Source organism: Bubalus kerabau, chromosome 4, assembly GCF_029407905.1.
Source record: "Bubalus kerabau isolate K-KA32 ecotype Philippines breed swamp buffalo chromosome 4, PCC_UOA_SB_1v2, whole genome shotgun sequence".
Classification (NCBI taxonomy): domain Eukaryota; kingdom Metazoa; phylum Chordata; class Mammalia; order Artiodactyla; family Bovidae; genus Bubalus; species Bubalus kerabau.
The window spans coordinates 42,236,946-42,258,411 of NC_073627.1; the positions used below are offsets into that span (position 1 = coordinate 42,236,946).

The window sequence follows — 21,466 nt, forward strand, 5'->3', positions numbered from 1 at the left end:
AATTTTCCACAGTTTCTTGTGATCCACACAGTCAAAGGCTTTGTCATAGTCAATAAAGCAGAAATAGATGTTTTTCTGGAACTCTCTTGCTTTTTCGATGATCCAGCGGATATTGGCAATTTGATCTCTGGTTTCTCTGCCTTTTCTAAAACCAGCTTGAACATCTGGAAGTTCACGGTTCATATATTGCTGAAGCCTGGCTTGGAGAATTTTGAGCATTACTTTACTAGTGTGTGAGATGAGTGCAATTGTGCGGTAGTTTGAGCATTCTTTGGCATTGCCTTTCTTTGGGATTGGAATGAAAACTGACCTTTTCCAGTCCTGTGGCCACTGATGAATTTTCCAAATTTGCTGGCATATTGAGTGCAGCACTTTCACAGCATCATCTTTCAGGATTTCAAATAGCTCCACTGGAATTCCATCACCTTCACTAGCTTTGTTTGTAGTGACGCTTTAATTGTATCATTTAAAAATGTTTAAATTATTGAAAAGTATTTCCTGATTCTAAAGGCAATTCTTGCTAATTACAGAAAATACATAATATCCGCCTATACCCCCAATTGAGTACAATCACCATTAGCATTTTGGCCCCCTGCCCTCTACTGTTCCTTCTATGTAAATAGAAGGCCTTTAAAAAACAAAATGAAACCAGGATGATAAGCAATTTGGCATCTTATTTTTTCTCACTTAATGACACAGATGCAGAGCATTTGGGGAGCCATTAGAAATTATTTAACAACAGCTCCCTATGGGGCTTCCCTAGTGGCTTGGGAATCCGCCTGCCAATGCAGGAGACACAGGTTCGATCCCTGATCCAGGAAGATCCCACATGCAGCAGAGCCACTAAGCGCATGCGCCACAACTTTCGAGACTTGCTCTAGAGCCTGGGTGCCACAGCTATCGAGCGCACACTGCAAACACGGCAGCCTGTGCTTCCTAGAGCCTGTGCCCCATAACAAAGAGAAGCCACCGCATTAAGAAGCCTGCTCACCGCAACTGGAAGAGTGGCCCCCACTCTCCGCAACTAAAGAAAAGCCCTCATAGCAACAAAGATGCAGCACAGCCAAAAAATTAATAATTTTTAAAAAGCCACAGCTCCCTATGACTCTTTTTCTCAAAGTTCCTAATTATATTGTGAGGGAGTGAAAGTCGCTCAGTCGTGTCCGACTCTTTGTGACCCCATAGACTATACAGTCCGTGGAATTCTCTAGGCCATAATACTGGAGTGGGTAGCCATTCCTTTCTCCAGGGGATCTTCCCAACCCAGGGATTGAACCCAGGTCTTCAACACTGCAGGCGATCCACAAGGGAAGCCCCCTAATTTTATTAGTCTTTAATAAATGTTATCCAGATTCCCCTCATCAAAATCTAATGGAAACATGAGAAATGATCATCTTCAGTTTCCTACTAGGAGACTAGAAAGATTTTCTAGGTCATTACCAAACGTGGCTATGTGTCAGAACCTACCCAGGGAGCCCTGTTAAATAAAGAAACCTGAGCTCTTCCCACCTGGACCTGGTGAGTTAGAAACATCTAGGATCTGTTCCAGTCCACCCTCCTGCCTCGAGGTAACACCAGACCCACGAGCAGCTGCCGTTCAAGACAAACATATACACACCCTCTTCCTTAGAGTGTCACTAAATTTATTCTTGATATATTGACATCTACTTTAACTAGTCTAAACTCATAATTCACAAGTATTTACTGCATGTCCATGAGATATATAGATGGGTTTTGCCCAAGATCTAGCAATAGTTGAAAGAAATGATAAATCATGCTGTTACTTTCTATTATCTTTTAATTAATGTCCATGGGAATCTGGGTTGGAAAATGGTGAAAATCTGGGGTTGGGGAAGTAAAGGTACCCCTGTGTCATAAATTTTCCGAATTTTAAAGAAACTTTACAATACATTATCGTGGATGTGGGAGATACAATTAGACAGGACATATAACTGAATCTGTGGAACGACTAATGTCTTATGTTACCTTCAGTGGTTTAAAAACAAAAACCCACAAACACTTATCAGGAAGAGGGAAGAACCTGATGTTTCCCTATATACATGATTTTCAAATCTAATAATTTGCTTCGGCAAGTCAGCTGTCTTGATAGGTTGGGGTAAATGAAATATTTCTGTAGCTTAAACTGCTATCTTTATACCTACTCAATTCCAAATTTCCATCTCCAGCTAATTCCTAGAATTCCTCTTTCATTAGAAAATGATGAACTGTAGGCCTGGTGGGCTGCAGTCCATGGTGTCACGAAGAGTCGGACACAACTGAGCGACTTCACTTTCACTTTTCACTTTCATGCACTGGAGAAGGAAATGGCAACCCACTCCAGTGTTCTTGCCTGGAGAATCCCAGGGACCGGGGGAGCCTGGTGGGTTGCTGTCTATGGGGTCGCACAGAGTCAGACATGACTGAAGCGACTTAGCAGTAGCAGCAGCAGCAGGGAATTCCCTGATGGTTCAGTGGTTGGAACTTGGTACTTTCACTGCTGGGGCCCAGGGAATTAAGATCCCACAAGCCACATAGCACAGCTCCCCCCTACAGCAAACCCCTGAAAAAGAGCTCTAAAGGCTGCTTTTGAAATCTCAAAAAGGACAATCACACAGTATGATACCATTTTTTCCAACTTTATTTTAAAAATTAGCATGTTCATCAGAAAAAGTTTGGAAAGATCCATGCCAAAATACTAACAGTTACGGGGATTATGAGCTCCAGACTCAAATATCCAACTATGTATTTCTACCTGGATGGCCCAAATATGTTCAAAACTGAGTTCACCTTAACTCACTACTCCTATCCTACTCACCACTCCAACTGTCAGTGGTACAAGTAAGGCTCTTCCTCCTCACAACACAGGGTACAGGTGCCAACACCCAACCACAGTCTGGTGGGCTGGAAATCAAAGTTCTGAAATTACATCTTGAAACAGGAATAAAAGTAGCTTTCTAACTCCAAGCTTATCCTGCACACCTCACTCCCATTTTCCCCTATTACATTTGAAAAATCCTTTCCACTTCCCGATTTACTACAGAAAATCTGGGGGAGCAGGGAATGAGATGGACTCTTTCAACCTAAGGGTACAATTTCTAATATGCAGACTACATGGAGAATTCTACTCTGACACAACAACAGTATTTGGTATTAGCTGACCGCCTCCCAAAACTGGTTACGAAGGAATCTGACTTGAATTTAACTCTTATTTGTTTATCAAGGTCCCTTAGGTTATGTAGTGTAACAAACTCGTCATTAATACTCAGAATGTTCCAGAAGCCACTGCAAGAAGGAAATGCAGCACTTACTTGCTCTGTTGGGAACAGGGTGTTGATATACTCCACAGCATTGAAATCTGCTCGATCTAGAGGATCCTGGCTTGGAAATACCTACAGGGAGAGAGAGAATTAAAAAATCACCATCATCTTCCTGTCCTGCTTTATGTATTCTTTCCTTCCTATTGGTTGGTAGTTCTTTGAAAGCAAAGACCATATCTTTTTTTTCATTTTACAAGGCCAACAACCAATGCTCAGTAAAATATGTGGTAAAGTATATCTATAATTTTTACCAACATTTGTAATTTTAACATCTTGGTAAAACTAACAGAACGTGCAACAGTAAGAAGTATTCAGACAGCCACGAAATCCCAAGGACAAGGTAAAATAAGTGAGCATTATACACTAGCAGATTAAGCCAGTTGATGACACGGTTGTATTAAGGGACTCTTGATAATGGACTAAGGTACCATGTCTCAACGATGTCTCAGCAGTAGAATTCACTACGCACCGAAGTGATTTTTATTCTTCGGGCAGTGTTAGGAAATGCAGCGCTGGCATTCAGGAACTGTCCATCTCTTTTATAGGAGAAAGAATACCTCTGCCTTCAGAGAAATACAGATAACTCCCTTAAAACACTGCAATTTGAAGAACATGTAACACGGTGGATTATAAAAACAGTCAAGTAATCCCCTGGGCACTGGATTTCACCAGCTCAAGACAGTTATTCTAGGAAGTGAATTTTTTTTTTTTAATGTCTGCTTATTGGACAAATCTATGCTAGAATTCAATCTTACTAAGAAAAGGGGGTGGGGGGGGAGGTCTAAAACCCTCACCAAACAACTGGCTGCATTATTCATTTCTTCTATTGGAGGCCAGTAAGTCCAAAGCAAATGAAATGTATTTCTCTTTCTGGCTGATGGAGGTGGGTGGGGAGCAGTGTGGCTGGAACACCCAAACCTTTGCCCTGGCATTCCCAGGATGTGTCAAATGTGCTTTGTGCACGTAATCCAACCACTCCAAGAAAAACACATATCCAAGAGGTAAGTGGGACAACACAAACAAATTACCACCCATAGTATTAATGCTCAATAAGTATTAACTATTAGTAACAGAAGTAGTAATGTTTTACTTTAAAAAACTTCCCATGATCATTAAGTATGGCACACCCCTCCTTTTCTTAAATCCGCTACACCAACTCCTTTAAGAGAGATTTTTCTCCCTTTATTGGGAACAATAACCTCGCCTTTTTTTTTTTTAAGATTTATTTTCGGTCGTTGTTGCTATGCATGGGCTTTCTCCAGTTGTGGTGAGCGGGGGCTATTCTTCATGGCAGTGTGAGGGCTTTTCATTGCAGTGGTTTCTCTTCTTGCAGAACATGGGCTCCAGGTACTGGGTTTCAGTAGCTGCAGCGCATGGGTTCAGAAGTTTTGGCGCAGAGGCTTAGTTGCCTGGGGAATATTCTTTAACCTAAAAACCAGCAGAAATTCTCAACCATTTAAAAATGGTAAAGGAGGTCTCTCTCTCTCTCTCTTTTTTTTAGCCGTTTCCCCTCTGCTTTGCGATATGCTTCAAAAGCAGAGGTTACCCACCTCCCCTGAATTCTGAGTCAGTCACATGGGGCTCGACGGAGAATTCGGGAACATCGGGACACCAACCTGATGAAAGAACAGCCCCACAACCCCTAAACCTGAGGTTGCCACCCACGAGGTCCCTTCTTCTAGGTACATCGTTTCAGGAGGCACAGCTCCTTTGCCCAAACCCACCAGAACGCCCCACCCTCCAAAGTCAATCAAGGCCGAGGAAGACCTCTCTCCCTTTTCTACATTGAGAAACCCATTCCCACCACCACCTCCCCTCAAAACCTTTCCTTGCCCTTGGCGCCTAGCTCCCACGTCTCCTTCCGAAGACAGCTTCCTCGCCGTCCCACCCCCAGAGCTGCCCCAGTCTCCGCACTCTCCTCCCCTCGGGGGCGGAACGCTCACCTGCTCGATGGCGAGCTGCACGTCGGGCGTGAGCTGCAGCACGGCTTCCAGCTCTTCTACGAACTCCAGTTCCTCCTCCTCCATCATCCTGCCGCCAGCTCCCTCCCGACGGCCACCCGGACCCGGAGCCGCACCTCCTAGGGCCACTCACGCCGGAGACTAGAAACGCTCCAGCTGCAGCGATCCGGCGAGTCTGGGCTCTGTCAGCCAGTCGGGCACTTCCGGGAAGCCGAGCACTTCCGGAATCCGAGGCACTCTGGGATAGCGGAGGACTGACCTCTGGTGGCCTGGACTAGGCATTCCTACCACCTCCCGAGAGTCCCCCCGAGCAGCCCTGTAGTTCGGTGGCCCCTGTCTCTCCTTAAGATGATGGGGACCCGCTTCACCTCTCAGAAGGCGCCCCCCTACTCGGGCCCTGGCGCTGGGGAAGGCCCAGCAGGACCACCCCTCCTCCCCCAGTGAGGGTGCGCCCCGGCAGCGTCGCGATCGAATGACAGCAACCCTCCCGGGCCTCGAGGCGGGCGATCCATCTGCTCTCAGAAGTCCCTTGCCTAGTGGCACTAGGTGTCCCCCCAGCCATCGGGGGAGAAATGACCCCAGCTGGTAAGTGGCGATGTTGCCGAGGACAATTTGTAGGATGGAACAGCGTGCACTTGATATTAGTTCCCCGTGTGTCAAGCCTCTGGGCAGTTTTCAGGGTGTGTCTGCAGGTTCCTTCTTGCGGGGGACGGGAGGGGAGAGTCAGATTAGGCAGTGACCCACCCTGGGGAAATGTTGACTTTCTGGGACCCTTGAATATCTAGAGTCTGTCACAGTCCACAAGTGATGAGCTGTATAATCTTGAACAAATTACTCCATCGACCCAGTTTACCCGGCAAGGAGGTGGGGAGAGAGAAATATTAAAAGCACTATGCAAATTTAAGCTAGTAATACAGGTTAGTAAGAGGGTGTCCAACCCTCTGCACCGCAGAGGAAAAAGCAAAGTCACCCTGTGGAACCACTTTTCCTCCAGCCACAATGAGATCATTGCAGCCAAAGGATGAGTTTGTTTTACCTGTTAAACATTGTGAAACCAAGATGGCAGCATCCCTGGCCCCAATGAGCTTTTTTTTAATAATCAAAATTGTAGTAAAGGAAGACTTAAACATGTAAGTCAGTTATTTACTAGAATATTATTGACTCAAAATCATGGTTTTGAAATTTATTTAATGACATGGGAAAACACTCATAATATCAGAAAGCAAAAATACACAGCATGATCCCAGTTTGTGTATTTTGTGTCTATAAAAATGATAAGAAATACTCCTTTTCTGCAGGCGATTCAATGTATTCTTTGCAGATTTTCCCAAATTGTCTATGAACCTGTAACACTTTTATAATCAGTATATTTTTTAAAAGAAAATGATAATTATATCTATCTCTCTTGGATGTTTTTCATTTTTTATATACAGTAAGAAATACATATATATATATATATCTAAAGTCCATCTATTTAGTTTAGAATGCCATGAGTTTTAATAAATGCATATCATCATGTACCCACCATCACAATCAAATCCTAGGACAGTTCCATCACCACCACCCCACCTCACCCCACATTCTCTCATGCCCCACCTGCTCCCCTGGCAACCACTGGCCAGATTTCTGTCCCTATAGTTTAACTTTTGCAGAATGTCATATAAATGGAATCATACAATATGTCACCTTTTGAGTTGGTTTCTTTCACGTAACATGATGCATTTGCATGTCATCCACATTGTTGCATGGGTCGGTAGTTTATTTCTTCTTGCTGAGTGGTAATCCAGTCTCTTTATTCCCTGGTTGAAAGACACTGGGGTTGTTCCTAGTTTGGGGCGATTATGAATACAGCAGGATTTTGCGTGAATGTAAGTTTTCATTTCACTTGGGTAAATAACCTAGAAGTGGTCTTGCTGGATTGCATAGTAAGCCTGTATTTAACTTTATGAGAAACTGGCCAGCGGTTTTCCTAAGTGGGCTGTTAGCATTTTTGCATTCCTACCAGCGATGAATAGAGTTCTGCTTGCTCATAGAGCTTATTTTTAATGATGATTGTAATAACTCACATTTCCTAGTCCTTACTATTTGCCAGGCACCATGATAAGTGTGCTACTGTACGTAATCGCTAAGTCATGCCTGACCTTTTGAGACTCCATGGACTGTAGCCCGCCAGGCTCTTCTGTCTGTTAGGTAGGTAGAATAGGGAAAAGGAGTCCAAAATGGCGGTGGCTAAAAGACAAGCAAGGGAAAAGCCCGCGAAAATAGAACAAAGGAAGGTCCGAGGACCAGAGTGAAGACTTCAGGTGGAACAAACAGTCCTCCAGGCTAAGCCCAATTTGCATAGGGCAGGCCCAGGTGGAGGAAAAAAACGTATAAAAGGAGGAGCCAAAGCGCTTTCTTGCTCTCTGTCTCTCCCAGGTGGGTGGGCTCTTTCTCTCTCTCTCTCTCCCTCCCTCCCTCCCCCGCACGCGCCTCCACTCTCTTTTCAAGTCTTTGGGTTGGCACCCCCTCACGCTTCCAGGATGGATTCTCCTGCTAAGTTCTAAATAAAATAGAGCTGTAACATTGATTTGCCTAAGAGTTATAACACGGTTTGTCCAAGACCCAAGAGCTGTGACGCGCCGAGGGCTTTAATGTCCGTCGCTCCAAATCTTTATTGTGACGAGCAAGACAAAGAACCGAGGAACATACACTCTCGTGACATGTCCATGGGATTTCCCAGGCAAGAGTACTGGAGTGGGTTGCCATTTCCTTCTCCAGGGGGTCTTCCCAACCCAGGGATCAAACCCATGTCTCCTGCTTGGCAGAGGGATTCTTTAACACTGAGTCACCTAGGAGGCCCATACCATGTATATATAATACATCCTCTTTTAATCTACATGGCATTTCAGAGGTTGGTAGTTATTATCTGCAATTCACAAAAGAGAAAATGGGGATGTAGTTAAAAACTAACAAAAAATGTGCCCCAGGTCCCATAATTCTTCCTGCCATTCATTCAGTGAATTTATTGAAAGTGAATGAATGATCCTGCCGGCAATAGGCACTAGGCCAGGTGCTAGGAATTTAGTAATCAACAAAATAAGCCAAGTACCTGCCTCCATGGAACTGTTTCCAAGTATCACAATCAAGAATTTTAATAGTTACATGCAAGACAAGTAAAGCATATGGTTAAAGACGATGGAGTGCTCTGATTGGATGTGAAGATCAGGAGAGGCTAAGCAAAGGGTGGAGCTGTGAATAGGAGATGACAGATAAAAGGAACTGCTGCTGCTGCTGCTAAGTCGCTTCAGTCCTGTCCGACTCTGGGCGACCCCATAGACGGCAGCCCACTAGGCTCCTCTGTCCCTGGGATTCTCCAGGCAAGAATACTGGAGTGGGTTGCCATTTCCTTCTGCAATGCATGAAAGTGAAAAGTGAAAGTGAAGTCGCTCAGTCATGCCCGACTCTTAGTGACCCCATGGACTGCAGCCTACCAGGCTCCTCCGTCCATGGGATTTTCCAGGCAAGAGTACTGGAGTGGGGTGCCATTGCCTTCTCTGGATAAAAGGAACAGTATATGCAAAAGCCACAAGGATGAAGAACTTGGCCAGGGTATGGGACTTGAAAGCCATGAGGAGAATGGAACAAGAGGCCAAAGAAATGGGCAATGCCAGATGGTGGAGACTCGTGATGGTCATCTGAGGAATGGAAAGCCTTTGAAGGATTCTAAGCAGAAGAGTGACAGGCCCAGCTTCACCAGGCCTGTCATCAGCCCTGGCCCCCTTTATTTGTGTTTTCTCATCTTCGGGGCACCCCACATTGTTGGGGAGAGTCAGGGAGCCAGGGTGACCATCCCAATACTAAGTCAGGCTGTCCAGTTGCCACTGATTGTCCTTTTACAATCCCATTGTCAACCCTCAATTGCATTCCCCCTGCGACCCACGCCCTTCCTTATGCTGAAGCTCCCAACCTCATTACCTTCCTTCTTCCTCTTTGCAGATAAGACACTGATAATGAATATAAGTTCGGGTTTTAAGAGAGTTACACAGTACAAAAGTCTAGGAAGACAAAGAGCAGAGAGATAGATGGACGTTAGGTGAATAAAAATGCATTCCTTGGTGGTCCACTGTGGTTAAGAATCCGCCTTCCAATGCAGGGGACGTCAGCTTTCTCTGGTTCTCTTGCTGTGAAGCACGGGTTCAGTAGCAGCACAGGCTGAACCGACTGCGAACAGGCTCAGTAGTTGCCACTCATGGGCTTGGTTGCCCTGCGGCATGTGGACTCTTAATTTCCCAACTAGGGATCGAACCTGTGTCCCCTACCCTTGGCAGGGAAGACCCAGGGGAGCCAAAATTTAAAAAAAGTAGTAACAGGCTAGACTGTTCATGATAAGCAAATGAGAGAAATATCTTTAATAGAAGGAGGAAGCCTGGAAAGACAGATTATAAGCTCTTAAAATACGGGAATGTACAGATATGAAAAATTGGGGTATGAAAATAAGGAATGTGTGGTTTCTCACAAATAAGTTGGGCTTTTTAAAAAACAATTTTCTGTAATGCAATAGGGTATATAGCTAATGACAAAGTTATCATAGAAACATCTTTTCTACCATGAAATTTCACTAAATGAGGAAAAAATCAACCTCTAATACTTAAAAAAAAAGCACAAAACCAACCTAGGAGGAGACCCTATCCTTTAATCAGCAATGGGAAAAGGATAAGGTAGAAGAGAAATACTACAACAGTCTGTAGGGCAGTGTTGGGGCGCATCTCTGAGGATGGCCTCAGAATAAAATAGAAAAAAAAGTAACCCTCCTTTCACAATGCTTCTCTTTGTGCCCAAAATGTTTAAATATATAGGCTGGAAATAAGTCATTTTAAAACAGCCTTTGTTCATGAGATCCAGTGGGATCTCTGAATTTCATGTGCCTCTGTCAACTTACTGGTTTTTTCCCTAACTCTGTTAATAGGAGTCTCTAACACCCTATGCTATTTGCAACTGGTTTCATTATTTTCGAAGGAGCTATACAATAATAAATTGAGTAGACATGGTGCAGAGTGTTATTTTCTAAGATCAAAACAGTGTCTTTATTCTATTAAGAAGGATCTCCGTAAGTACCACCTCCTGAACACCTGGGCTTTTTATGAAACTTAAAAAAAAAAAATCATAGAATGTCTAAATGACATGCTTTTTACCCACTAAATGCCAGTAGCATAACCTCTCACCCCCACATTGTGATAACCAAAAATACCCCCTGCAAAGAAAAACAAAAATACCCGCTGCAGATTTCCACAAATCCCCTCCTTGGACCCTCAAGCACAATCACACACAGACACTTGTCACTATGGGTGGTAAAAAGCTTCCAAGCCAACTTATAGTAGAGGCATATAGTTTAATCCCTGTATTAAATCTTGTTCAGAATGTCTTTTTTGGTGCTTCTTTATGCATTGCTTTAAGTGCATGACTTTCATGAGGACAGATTTCTTTTGCTGTCCTTCATTCCGGAATTTTCTGAACATCCTGGACTCTGGTGTTTGTTCTTGACTGACATTCCAGTGGGCTTAGCTGGACAGACGTGCACTTAGGCTTCCTGCTCTGTGGCGTGTGGGCTCCTAGTTCCCAAACTAGGGACTGAACCTGCATCTGCTGCCTTGGCAAGGAAGAGCCAGTTCAGTCAAAATTAAAAAAAAAAAAAAAGTAACAACAGTCTACACTGTTTATGATAAGCAAAAGAGAGCTAAAAAATACCTTTAATAGAAGGAGGAAGCCTGGGAAAACAGATTATAAACCCTTAAGTAAAATATGGAAGTGTACATATATGAGAAATTTGGGTATAAAAATAGGAGTGTTCTGACTGTTCCCATATCCTGGACACCCAGTTTTGTTTTGATTGGTACTCAGGTTCTCCGTGCATGTCCATTCTTGCTAAAGAGATTATAATCTCTGCCTAGCTTCAGTAGCTCCCCTGTTCCCACGCTGGTAGCTCAGGCATTCAGTCTTGTCTATATACCAGCTCCCGTATACTTTTATATTAGGACCCTTCCCCATTGGCTACATTGAGTTCATGGTAATTCCTTCACTCAACAAAGTGATAATTACACAGGTGAAAATGACAAGCCCTCTGGTGCAAGTCTTACATATTACAACAAACATAAACGCTTGTTTTATAAAACTGACATTAACTAGTACAACTATTATAATGTAGCTACCATTAATTAATGTGTCTTACACCCTCAAGTTTCTCACAATGCCACGGTCACTTCCTGCCCTCTTTTCGTGTTGTCTTCCTGCTGAGTTCTGGTGCATTCCCTGAGCTGGGTCTTTAGCAGCTTCTCTTCTCCTGGTCTACCACCACCAGTTCTTAATCTTTTTTTGAATCTGGATCCCTTGGAGGAAGTGAAGACTTCCATACCATAAATCCTTTCCCCAGAAAAAGATACGTTTGTACATTTTGCAGGCAATTCTAAGGGAAAAGGGATCCTACGGAATATTTCTTAAGCTATTTTTTTAACCCCATCTTCTTTCTGCTAAACATAACAATCCTTTAAAAAAAATATTTATTTGGCTGCACTGGGTCTTAGCTGAGGCACATGGGAGCTTCGATCTTTGTTGTGGCATGTGGATCTAGTTCCCCACCAGAGATCGAACCCAGGCCCCCTGCACTGGGAGCACAGAATCTTAGCCACTGGACCACCAAGGAAGTCCCCTAAACATAACCCTCTTGTGGACAACCCTCCCACACACAATATTCCAATAAAAGGTGTGATCCTCATCCCTCCGATTTTATAACCACTGATATGTAGTTTTTATCCATTTTCCACTAGCCAAAAATATTTGGCCCAGCTAAGCATTTTTAGATCTACACCAGAAAGCCAGTCAAACGGTTTATGTTCAAAATGTAATAATGTTCAAGACTCGGATATCTTCCTCCAACCCAGTCCCCCATGGAGATACATTGCTTTGAGAGGTCACTCTCAACAGCCATCTCTAGTCTCCAGATCTCTTCTCTCCACACTTGGGTTTCTCTCCTTAGTGTCAGTCACATATTTTCAAATGCCTGTGAAAATCTTCACTCTGCTTGTCATCTGGTTTCTCTTTTTCCTTGCCCTCAGTGCCCCAATCTAAGTACATTTACGTCTTGGGTCTAGAGTTCAGCATTTGATGGGGAAGCCCTCCAGTGATGCAGTCAGTTAGCCCACAGTACTTACATAGCATTTTATGGGCATATCTAATCCACTGCACTAAATGGCAGTGAGTGGTGCTAGGGACTAACACAGTGCACTACATTTACATAGTATTTTATGCATGTTTGTGCACGCTCAGTTGCTTAGTTTCTGATTCTTTGAGACCCCATGGACTGTAGCCCACCAGGCTCCTCTGTTTATGGGCTTTCCCAGGCAAGAATACTGGAGTGGGTTGCCATGTCCATCTCCAGGGGATCTTCCCAACCCAGGGATAGAACCTGCATCTCCTGGCAGGAGGATTCTTTACCACTGAGCCATCTGGGAAGCCCCATTTTATGCATAAATACCCAGTTATGCTCTGGAGATCTTTCTCTGTATTTTGGTCTTTCTCTGCTTTTAGAGGCCATATAGTAGTCCATAGTTTGATCATACCAAAGAATATTTTATGTCAGACGGTATCCTAATTGACTTTTGATGGTTCAGTTTATGATTTTTCAATTTTAGGACAGTGTGAAAGCAATATGCATCCGGCAGAAACCCTACTTCAAATCCTGATCTTTTCCCCGGCTGGTGGCGTTCTGGGTGATACATCCTCTTGCGATGCTGGGCAGAGCCAGTGAGCGGCAGCTCCCATCAGCCAGGCAGTCAGGAGGTAAACGGTGCACTTACAACCGTTCTGTTTTTCACTTTCAGTCCAGTTTTCAATAAACTCCATTAGATATTAAACATTTTATTATAAAATAAGCTTCACATTAGATAATTTTGTCCAAGTGTCAGCTAATGTGTTCTGAACACTTAAAAAAAAAAACTTGTTTCCCTTTCTAGTCTTTTGTGTGTGTGTGTTTTTAAAGTTTTTATTATTTGTTTATTTATTTGGCTGCATTGGCTTGAAGCATGGGGGATCTTCCATTTTTCGCTGTGGCACCAGTCTAATTGTGGCTCAAGGGCTCAGTAAGTGCAGTGCAGGAGCTGAGTTGCTCCACAGCATGTGGAATCTTAGTTCCCAGACCAGGGATTGAGCCCTCATTCCTTGCACTGCAAAGTGGATTCTTAACCACTTGAACCACCAGGGAAGTCCCCTGAACATTTTTAATTAAGGTGGGCTAGGTTCAGCTATGGTGTTTGGTAGGCTGGAAGTATTAAATGGATTTTCAACTCATGATATTTTCAACCGTGATGAGTTTATCAGGACCTACCACCATCAGAAGCTGAAAAAGATCTGTACTCCACTACTGGATATTTGGTGGTTTAGTCACCAAGTCGTGTCCAACTCTTTGCAACCCCATGGACTGCCAGGCTCCTCTGTATATTTAGATCATTCCTAAATCTTCCCTCGTAGCTCAGTTGGTAAAGAATCTGCCTGCAGTGCAGAAGACCGGGTTTGATCCCTAGGTTGGGAAGATCCTCTGGAGAAGGAAATGGCAACCCACTCCAGTGTCCTTGCCTGGAAAATCTCATGGACAGATGGAGCCTGGTGGGGCTGCAGTCCATGGAGTTGCAAAGAGTCAGGCATGACTAACACTTAAATTTTTATGTGTGTGCTATTACAAACAACACTGTATCCTTGCAATACGTATTTATACTTCTATCAGCACTGAAAAAAGTGCCTATAATCCACATATCTTTATGAACACTGGGTATTATGTCTTGTAAATATTTACTTATAAAACTTCTGTTGACCTTTTGTATTTCTTCTTTTCAGTTCACTCAGTTGTGTCCGAATCTTTGCGACCCCATGAATTGCAGCACGCCAGGCTTCCCAGTCCATCACCAACTCCCGGAGTTTACTCAAACTCGTGTCCATTGAGTCAGTGATGCCATCCAACCATCTCATCCTCTGTCGTCCCCTTCTCCTCTTGCCTTCAATCTTTCCCAGCATCAGGGTCTTTTCCAATGAGTCAGCTCTTCGCATCAGGCGGTCAAAGTATTGGAGTTTCAGCTCCAACATCAGTCCTTCCAATGAATATTCAGGACTGATTTCCTTTAGGATGGACTTTTGGACCTCCTTGCAGTCCAAGGGACTCTCAAGAGTCTTCTCCAACACCACAGTTCAAAAGCATCAATTCTTTGGCGCTCAGCTTTCTTTATAGTCCAACTCTCACATCCATACATGACTACTGAAAACACCATAGCCTTGACTAGACCGGACCTTTATTGACAAAGTAATGTCTCTGCTTTTTAATATGCTGTCTAGGTTGGTCATAACTTTTCTTTCAAGAAGTAAGCATGGCTTTATTGCATGGCTGCAGTCAACATCTGCAGTGATTTTGGAGCCCAAAAAAATAAAGTCTGTCACTGTTTCCACTGTTTCTCCATCTCTTCTGTTATTTCCATTTTATATTCTTTGATTCTTTTGGGTCATTTGTGTTTCTTCATAATTTGTAGGTTTTGACTATTCTGAATATTAACTCTTGCTCTACTATGTGAAAGTTACTCAGTCATGTTCATCTCTTTGCGATCCCACTAAACAGTCCATGGAATTCTCTGGGCCAGAATACTGGAGTGGGTAGCCTTTCCCTTCTCCAGGGGATCTTCCCAACCCAGGGATTGAACCCAGGTCTCCTGCACTGCAGGTGGATCTTTACCAGCTCAGCCACAAGGGAAACCCTCTCTACTGTGTACCATAAACATTTTCTTCAGTTTATGTTGTCTTTTTACTTGTTAAGAGTGACTTTTGATGTACAGTTTTTTGCTTTTTAAAAATGCACACAAATCTATCAGTCCTTTTCCATGTATCATCTGGGATTTAGACATTGTTTGGGAAAACATTTAGGCGGTGAATTATAAAAATATTTTTCAAAATTTTCTTCTAATACATCTGTAGTGTTGCTTTTCATGTGTAACCTTTCATATCTCTGGAATTTATGTTTGTGTTTGGTGTGTGGCAGGGCACTGTATTCATTTCCCAGAGTTGCCATAGCAAATTAGCATAGGCTGGATGCATTATGACAATGGAAATTTATTTTTGCACATTTCTGGAGGCCAGGAGTCTGAGATCAAGGTGTCCACAGGACTGATGCCTTTTTGGAGGCTCTGAAGGAGAAACCCTTCCTTTCATGCCTCTGCCCTGGCTTCCGGTGGCTGCCAGCAGTCCCTGGCTTCCCTTGGCTCATGGACTCACCCTTCCAATCCCTCACTGCATCTTCACTTGGCCTTCTTCCCTGTGCCTGTGTCCTTTACTGTCTCTTGTAAGGATATGCTCGTTGGATTTAGCGCCCATCATGACCCAGTACAGTCTCACCTCAATCCTTACCATAGTTAAATCTGCAAAAACCCCCATTTTCAAATGATGTCACATTTTAAGGTGATCGTGAATCCTGGGGTGACACTATTCAACTAATTTTACTTTTTCCAAAGGAAGGCTAGTAGTTTCTGTGGTTTTCTTACATAGTCCTTTCTTTGCATACACGTGGGATACACTTGCACAGGTTAAATGTAGTGGGTCTGGTTCAGGACTTTTGTTTCATTGACCTGTTTCTTCTACACTGTTTCAGTGATAATAAGGTCTAGGATGTTTTGATATATTGTAAATTCTTCCTCCACCCCACAGGGGTGTTCTTTATTCAAATATTTCTTGGTTATTCTTGCACATGTTCTCTAATTCACATACGCTTTAGAAAGAGTTTATGGAGTCCATTCAAAACATGTTGGAATTTCAATTAGAATTGTACTGAATTTAGAGATCAATTTGGGGAAAGTTCAAACGTTTACAATATGTAGTTTTTCAGCCATCTTCTCCCATTTATTTAGGCTTTTATGTCCTTCAGTAAAAATTTGTGACTTTCTTCATATACGTCTTGCATATTTCTTATTAGGCCTAAAACTAGCCATTTTATAAATTTAAAAAACTATTGTAAATAGTCCTCTTTTTCTATTACCATTTCTAGTTGTTATTTGTTGACTTATAGAAATGCCATTTATTTCTGTGTATTGATCTTGTATCCAGCCACCTTACCTCAACTGCTTTATTCTATATTTCAGTTGATTTTCTTAGTTTTTCTCGATAAATTACCAAATTGTTTAAAAATAGCAATAGTTATTTCTCTTCCTTTCCAATGTTAAAATCTTTTTTGAAGGTTTATATGTGAGCTACTATTCTGGCTAGAGAAGATGTTAATTAAACAGCAGCAGACAGAGTGGACATGGTACTAACAATCCAGACAGGAGAAAACATGCTGAACAAACCACTCAAGGCACAGATACTGCAATAAGGAAACAACGGATTTATAACACATAAAGAAGGAAAGTGACAGACTCTTGGCTGGCAAGTGCTCCCTGCCCTTTATCTAACACTAATAATATGGAAAACCTTCCAAATCCTTCTCAGACCTCAGGCAGCTGCATCAGGTTACCTGGCAATGTGGGAATTTGCTCTGCCTGCAGGGCAAATGTATTATCAGCCTGGCTCTTATCACAACAGTTCATTCAGTCTTCAGACTGACCATTCATAGTTCACGAGGTCAGTCACAGACAACTGGTGACACTCAGCTGCCGCATAAGCATGTGCTGGGATGCTTGGGGCTGAGGTTCTTTTTGCTATATATAATGAAGATTCCTCCCCACATTAGACTTCTAAGTCTCTGTAACTAATCAGTTTTCTTTGCATTTTTTTTTTAATTGAAGTATAGTCTATTTATAGTGTGTTAATCTCTGTTAAAGTGATTAACACAGCAAAGTGATTCAGTTATACATATATCTTTCCTTCTTATATTCTTTTCCATTATGATCTACCCAGGCTATTGAACATAGTTCCCTGTTCAGTTCAGTAGGGCCTTGCTGTTTACCCATTCTGTACATCAGGATTTGCATCTGCTAACCCGAACTCCCACTCCTTCCCTCCCCCACCCTCTCCCCCTTGGCAGCCACAAGTCCGTTCTCCATGTCTGTGTCCGTTTCTGTCTTGTAGATTTCACTTGTGTCATATTTTAGGTTCCACATGTAAGTGATATCACACGGCGTTTGTCTTTCTCTTTCTGACTTCACTTAGTACGACAATCCCTCTGTCCATCTGTGTTGCTGCGAATGGCATATTTCATTCCTTTTTATGGCTGAGTAATGTTCTATTGTATATATGTAGCACATCTTCTCTATCCATTCATCAGCTGATGGGCATTTAGGTTGCTTCCATGTCTTGGCTATTGTGAATAATGCTGCTATGACCACAGGGGTGCATGGATCTTTTTGAATTACAGTTGTCTGCACTGTTCTTAGTTTCCAGCCATTTAGATTTTCACCTACAATCTTACTGAGCTGTAATTAACTCTTGGGGTTGAAATTGGCTGTGCGTGGCCAAAGACACCACACACTTAGCTTAATAGGAATGCTTTTCCTTCGTTCATTTCTTAAGTACCAAGCACCTACATAATTGTAGTTTACTACATAGGTTAATAGAGCTCAGCCTATAAAGAGAAAAAGACTAGATACTTAAATAGGAGCTTGGGTTTCTGTTGATATTATGATGCCCTTTTATAAACAGAAACTGAGAGTGTGAGTAAGGATGGGAATCTTAATATTTTTAAAGATAAAGTTACCAGAAAAGATGAAGGCCCTAAGTTTGTGTGCCAAGGTGTATCTTCGAACAAACCTGCTCTCACCCTCAGTTAAGAATTTCTTTAAAAACCAGTGAAAAGCCACTTTGAAAGATAATCTATAATAATTCAAATGTAAAATCATTTCTGACATTAAAAATCAGGTTTGTGAAATTCAACATTGAAAATGCTTATGATAAGTGAAATATTAATATTCATAATTAAAGCATGACCTCAGATATATAACATGCATATAAAGAAGACTGGGAAGAATTCTACAAAATTGTTAATAATCTCAGAGTAATATCTCAGTGATAGCATTATTTATGATTATTTTCCATATTAGGCATTGTTTAGTTTTTAAAGTATTACTTTTATGATCAGAAAACTAAAAAAGACAAAGAAATTATCTGAGTTTAGTTAAATAGAATAAGCAAAATCAACCTTTTATGGAATTACTGATGAGACATGAAGACACTGAAAATTGTTGATCTGTTGTTTTAAGAAGGCAGCTGAATTTGTTCACAACGATTTGCTGGTTTTAACTGATTTTAATTTCCTTAATGGATCAACATTCTGGAATATTGTTTTAAGTTGACTACCTTTAGCTAGGTGTGGCCATCTGCAAACAAGCAAAGTTTTGCATTTATAAGCAAAGGAAATGCATATGTGAAAAGACTTTGAAAAATATAAAGCAATACACAAAGGCAAGCACTATATAATCAGCTCTTTGTGTAAATTATGTTTTTTATTGACAGGGATCATTATCAGTGTGTACAGAAGCAAAGACTTCCCTGTGGGGTGTAGCTGTGGCCTCTGTTTGCAGAAGCCACGTGCTTGAGTGTGACTGTGCTTCTCAGACTCCCAGTTTGCTTTTGCAAACAGTCCAGGATGAAACTGAGGAAGCTGCAGTCTGGAAGCTGGCTCAGGCCAGGCATCTCCGACCTAATAGATGTTTACTGAGAAGCTTAACAGCAAGTTACTGTGCTATGGGGATACCAAGAGAAAGAACAATTCTGATTGCTGCGTTGCATATAGTTCACATGTATTTGTGAAAACACCTTACCTAATTCTCACAGCCATCCTGTGAGACAGGTAGAGAGGCACGCCCATTTGCAGGGGAGAGTAGGTAGTTTTCTCCAAGTCACACAGCTTCGGAGCAGCAGAGCCAGAAGGGGCACTCAGGTATCTCTAATCCTAACCCTGGTGCTGGGTGTCCTGGCTGCCTAGTGGATAGACGGGTCCCTCCTGCTCATCGGGAGCATTCGGTCTGTAGGAGAAACATAGGGATCTGTGGACACGTTGACCAGGTGTTCTTACTGAGCACAGAGTACAGGAGGGAAAAAAGAGGAAGGTGACCAACTTCCTCCTGGTCACACTCTGAGTCCTAAGACCAAGTTGCCACTTTTGCTGGTGGTAGCCTAAAGGGAGAGATGTTCCATTAACGGCAGTCACGTTCTTTCTCTTTGTCCACCTCATTTCATTTTTCTCTGTGTCTTACAGCCCTTTTCCCCTTGTTCGCCTCTTGTGAATTGCAATCTCTGGATCTGTATCTCCATGTCTGTTTTCCTGTGTGGAAGGCTGGAGCTTGGCCTTTTTTATTCCCAGTAACTGTTTCTATCTCAGTCTCCTCCGATGGATCTTCCTGTGCTGTATCTTTCTTACCATGTCTCTTCCCATCAGTTCTTTTCTCCTTTTATCCTCCTTCCTGCCCTGTCTCTGCTTCACCTGTCCCTAATGCAGAAAGGAAGTGTGGTTCTCAATAAAACAATTTTTATTTCAAAAGACTTCCATTTTCTTTGTTGTGATTTTTCAAGTAGATGAGTGGATGGAGACCTCTAAGTTCCCTTTTGGCTCAGGAGCTCAATGTGAAGATGTTTCATGTGTGAATCTCAGTCGTTTTCCATTGTTTCCCCATCTATTTGCCATGAAGTGATGGGACCGGATGCCATGATCTTAGTTTTTTGAATGTTGAGTTTTAAGCCAGCTTTTTCACTTTCTTCTTTCACCTTCATCAAGAGACTCTTTAGTTTTACTTTGGTTTCTGCCATAAGGGTGGTGTGATCTGCATATCTGAGGTTATTGATATTTCTCCCAGCAATCTATTCACTTGAGTATTCTCAAAGTATTTTACAAGTAAATATGGAATTTTCAGTTTAAGGCTGGAGAAGCCAGGGAGCAGATATGGGGAGAGTCATGTATCTTACTTCCTGACAGTATCCAGCTTGGGATCTAAAGTACTGGGAGAGATGGGGACCAAGAAGCAGGATCAGTGGCAGAAGAAACCACTGAGAAATCCCACCACAGCCCTCCAAAACTGGAAGCTTTATTGATTCCCATTCAAGGGGTGTGATTCTGATCAGGTAAATAAGTCTTAACATCCAGTAACCCAAACCTCACTCCTGAAACCCACAAAGGAAGTATAATTAAAACCTCCTTAAATTTCTTCCCAACCCTATGGCGTGAAGTAGTTGAAATCACACTGGAACATGAATCAGGAGTCCTGCTCCTAATTTGAGTCTTGCCACTTCATAGAGTGGCAATTCTATTTACCATTTGTACCTAAGTTTTCTTATCTATAAAGTGAAAATAATATGCTTATCTACCTCACTGGGTTGGTTATTTTGAGAACCAAGTCAGATAATACATGTAAAATGCTTTGAAAAATTATAGTTATATATAAATATAAAATGGTGTTAATAATGGCATCAGAGCCCATAAACTCCACCCCATATATTTCTATTTGTGGGAAAACAATTAGGAACAATGGTTACTAATCCAAAACCACATTGTGAAAAAGAATTACTCTCTCCTTGCTTATCAAGTTTGATGGCAGAATAATCATTAAGTACATTGACCTTGAAGGCAGAAAATACTGAATTTAAATCCCAGCGCTGCTACCAGCAGTCTGACCTTAGCGATATTTTAGTTGCTTTGGGTCTCATTTTGCAGACAGACACACATACACTCACTCACTCACTCATGCTGATTGAGGGTAATAGATTTTTCATGACGAAAAATGAGATAATGCATGCAAAATGTTGGATCCAGTACCTGGCATATTATGAGTACTCAATAAGCATTAGCTTTAAAAAGTATCACACATTTCTCGAGCATTTGCAATGTGCCAGGTGTAACTTAGGGAACAAAACAAAAAGATCCTGTTTTTTTGTTGTGTTTTTTTTGTCACATCATGCAGCTTGCGGGATTGTAGTTCCCCAAACGAGCACCGAGTCCTAACCACTGGACAGACAGGAAATTCCCAACGTGGTCCTATTTTGAAGAAAGAGTGTATAAATAAAAACCAATATGCATACTACACAAATGCAAAGGCAGTTCAGAAAATGAACTTAGAAACCTGCCTGGAGACAGATTCCTTCTTACAGGAAGAATCCTTTGGCTCAAGACTTTTGAAGGGATAGTGGAAGTTTGTGTTGAAAAAAAATTTTTTTGATACTTTTTACTCAACTTTATCATTTGCCCATAGGGGTTTTTGG

At 42.2% G+C, this 21,466-nt stretch overlaps 1 protein-coding gene and 1 long non-coding RNA gene across 6 annotated transcripts in view; one reads left to right on the forward strand and one right to left on the reverse strand.

Annotated features, from left to right (window-relative positions):
• VPS53 (VPS53 subunit of GARP complex) overlaps window positions 1-5,520 on the reverse strand; it is a 124,904-nt gene extending 119,384 nt beyond the window's left edge. For 4 of the 5 annotated variants that reach the window (XM_055576995.1, XM_055576999.1, XM_055576997.1 and 1 more), the window contains exons 1-2: window positions 5,261-5,520; window positions 3,309-3,389 (exon numbers count right to left, since the gene is read on the reverse strand). In XM_055576995.1, coding sequence (XP_055432970.1) covers window positions 3,309-3,389; window positions 5,261-5,347 — 168 coding nt within the window. In that variant the 5' untranslated portion in view covers window positions 5,348-5,520. Of the gene's footprint in view, window positions 1-3,308; window positions 3,390-3,786; window positions 3,820-5,260 lie in introns of those variants that run through there. The other variant, XM_055577001.1, reaches the window with a different exon arrangement.
• A 17-nt stretch (window positions 5,521-5,537) lies between these two features.
• On the forward strand, window positions 5,538-19,756 carry LOC129649512 (uncharacterized). The gene is made up of 3 exons (XR_008713134.1): window positions 5,538-5,863; window positions 12,946-13,093; window positions 14,144-19,756. It is a non-coding gene; the product is annotated as an uncharacterized LOC129649512 (long non-coding RNA).
• The last annotated feature ends 1,710 nt before the right edge of the window (window positions 19,757-21,466 follow it).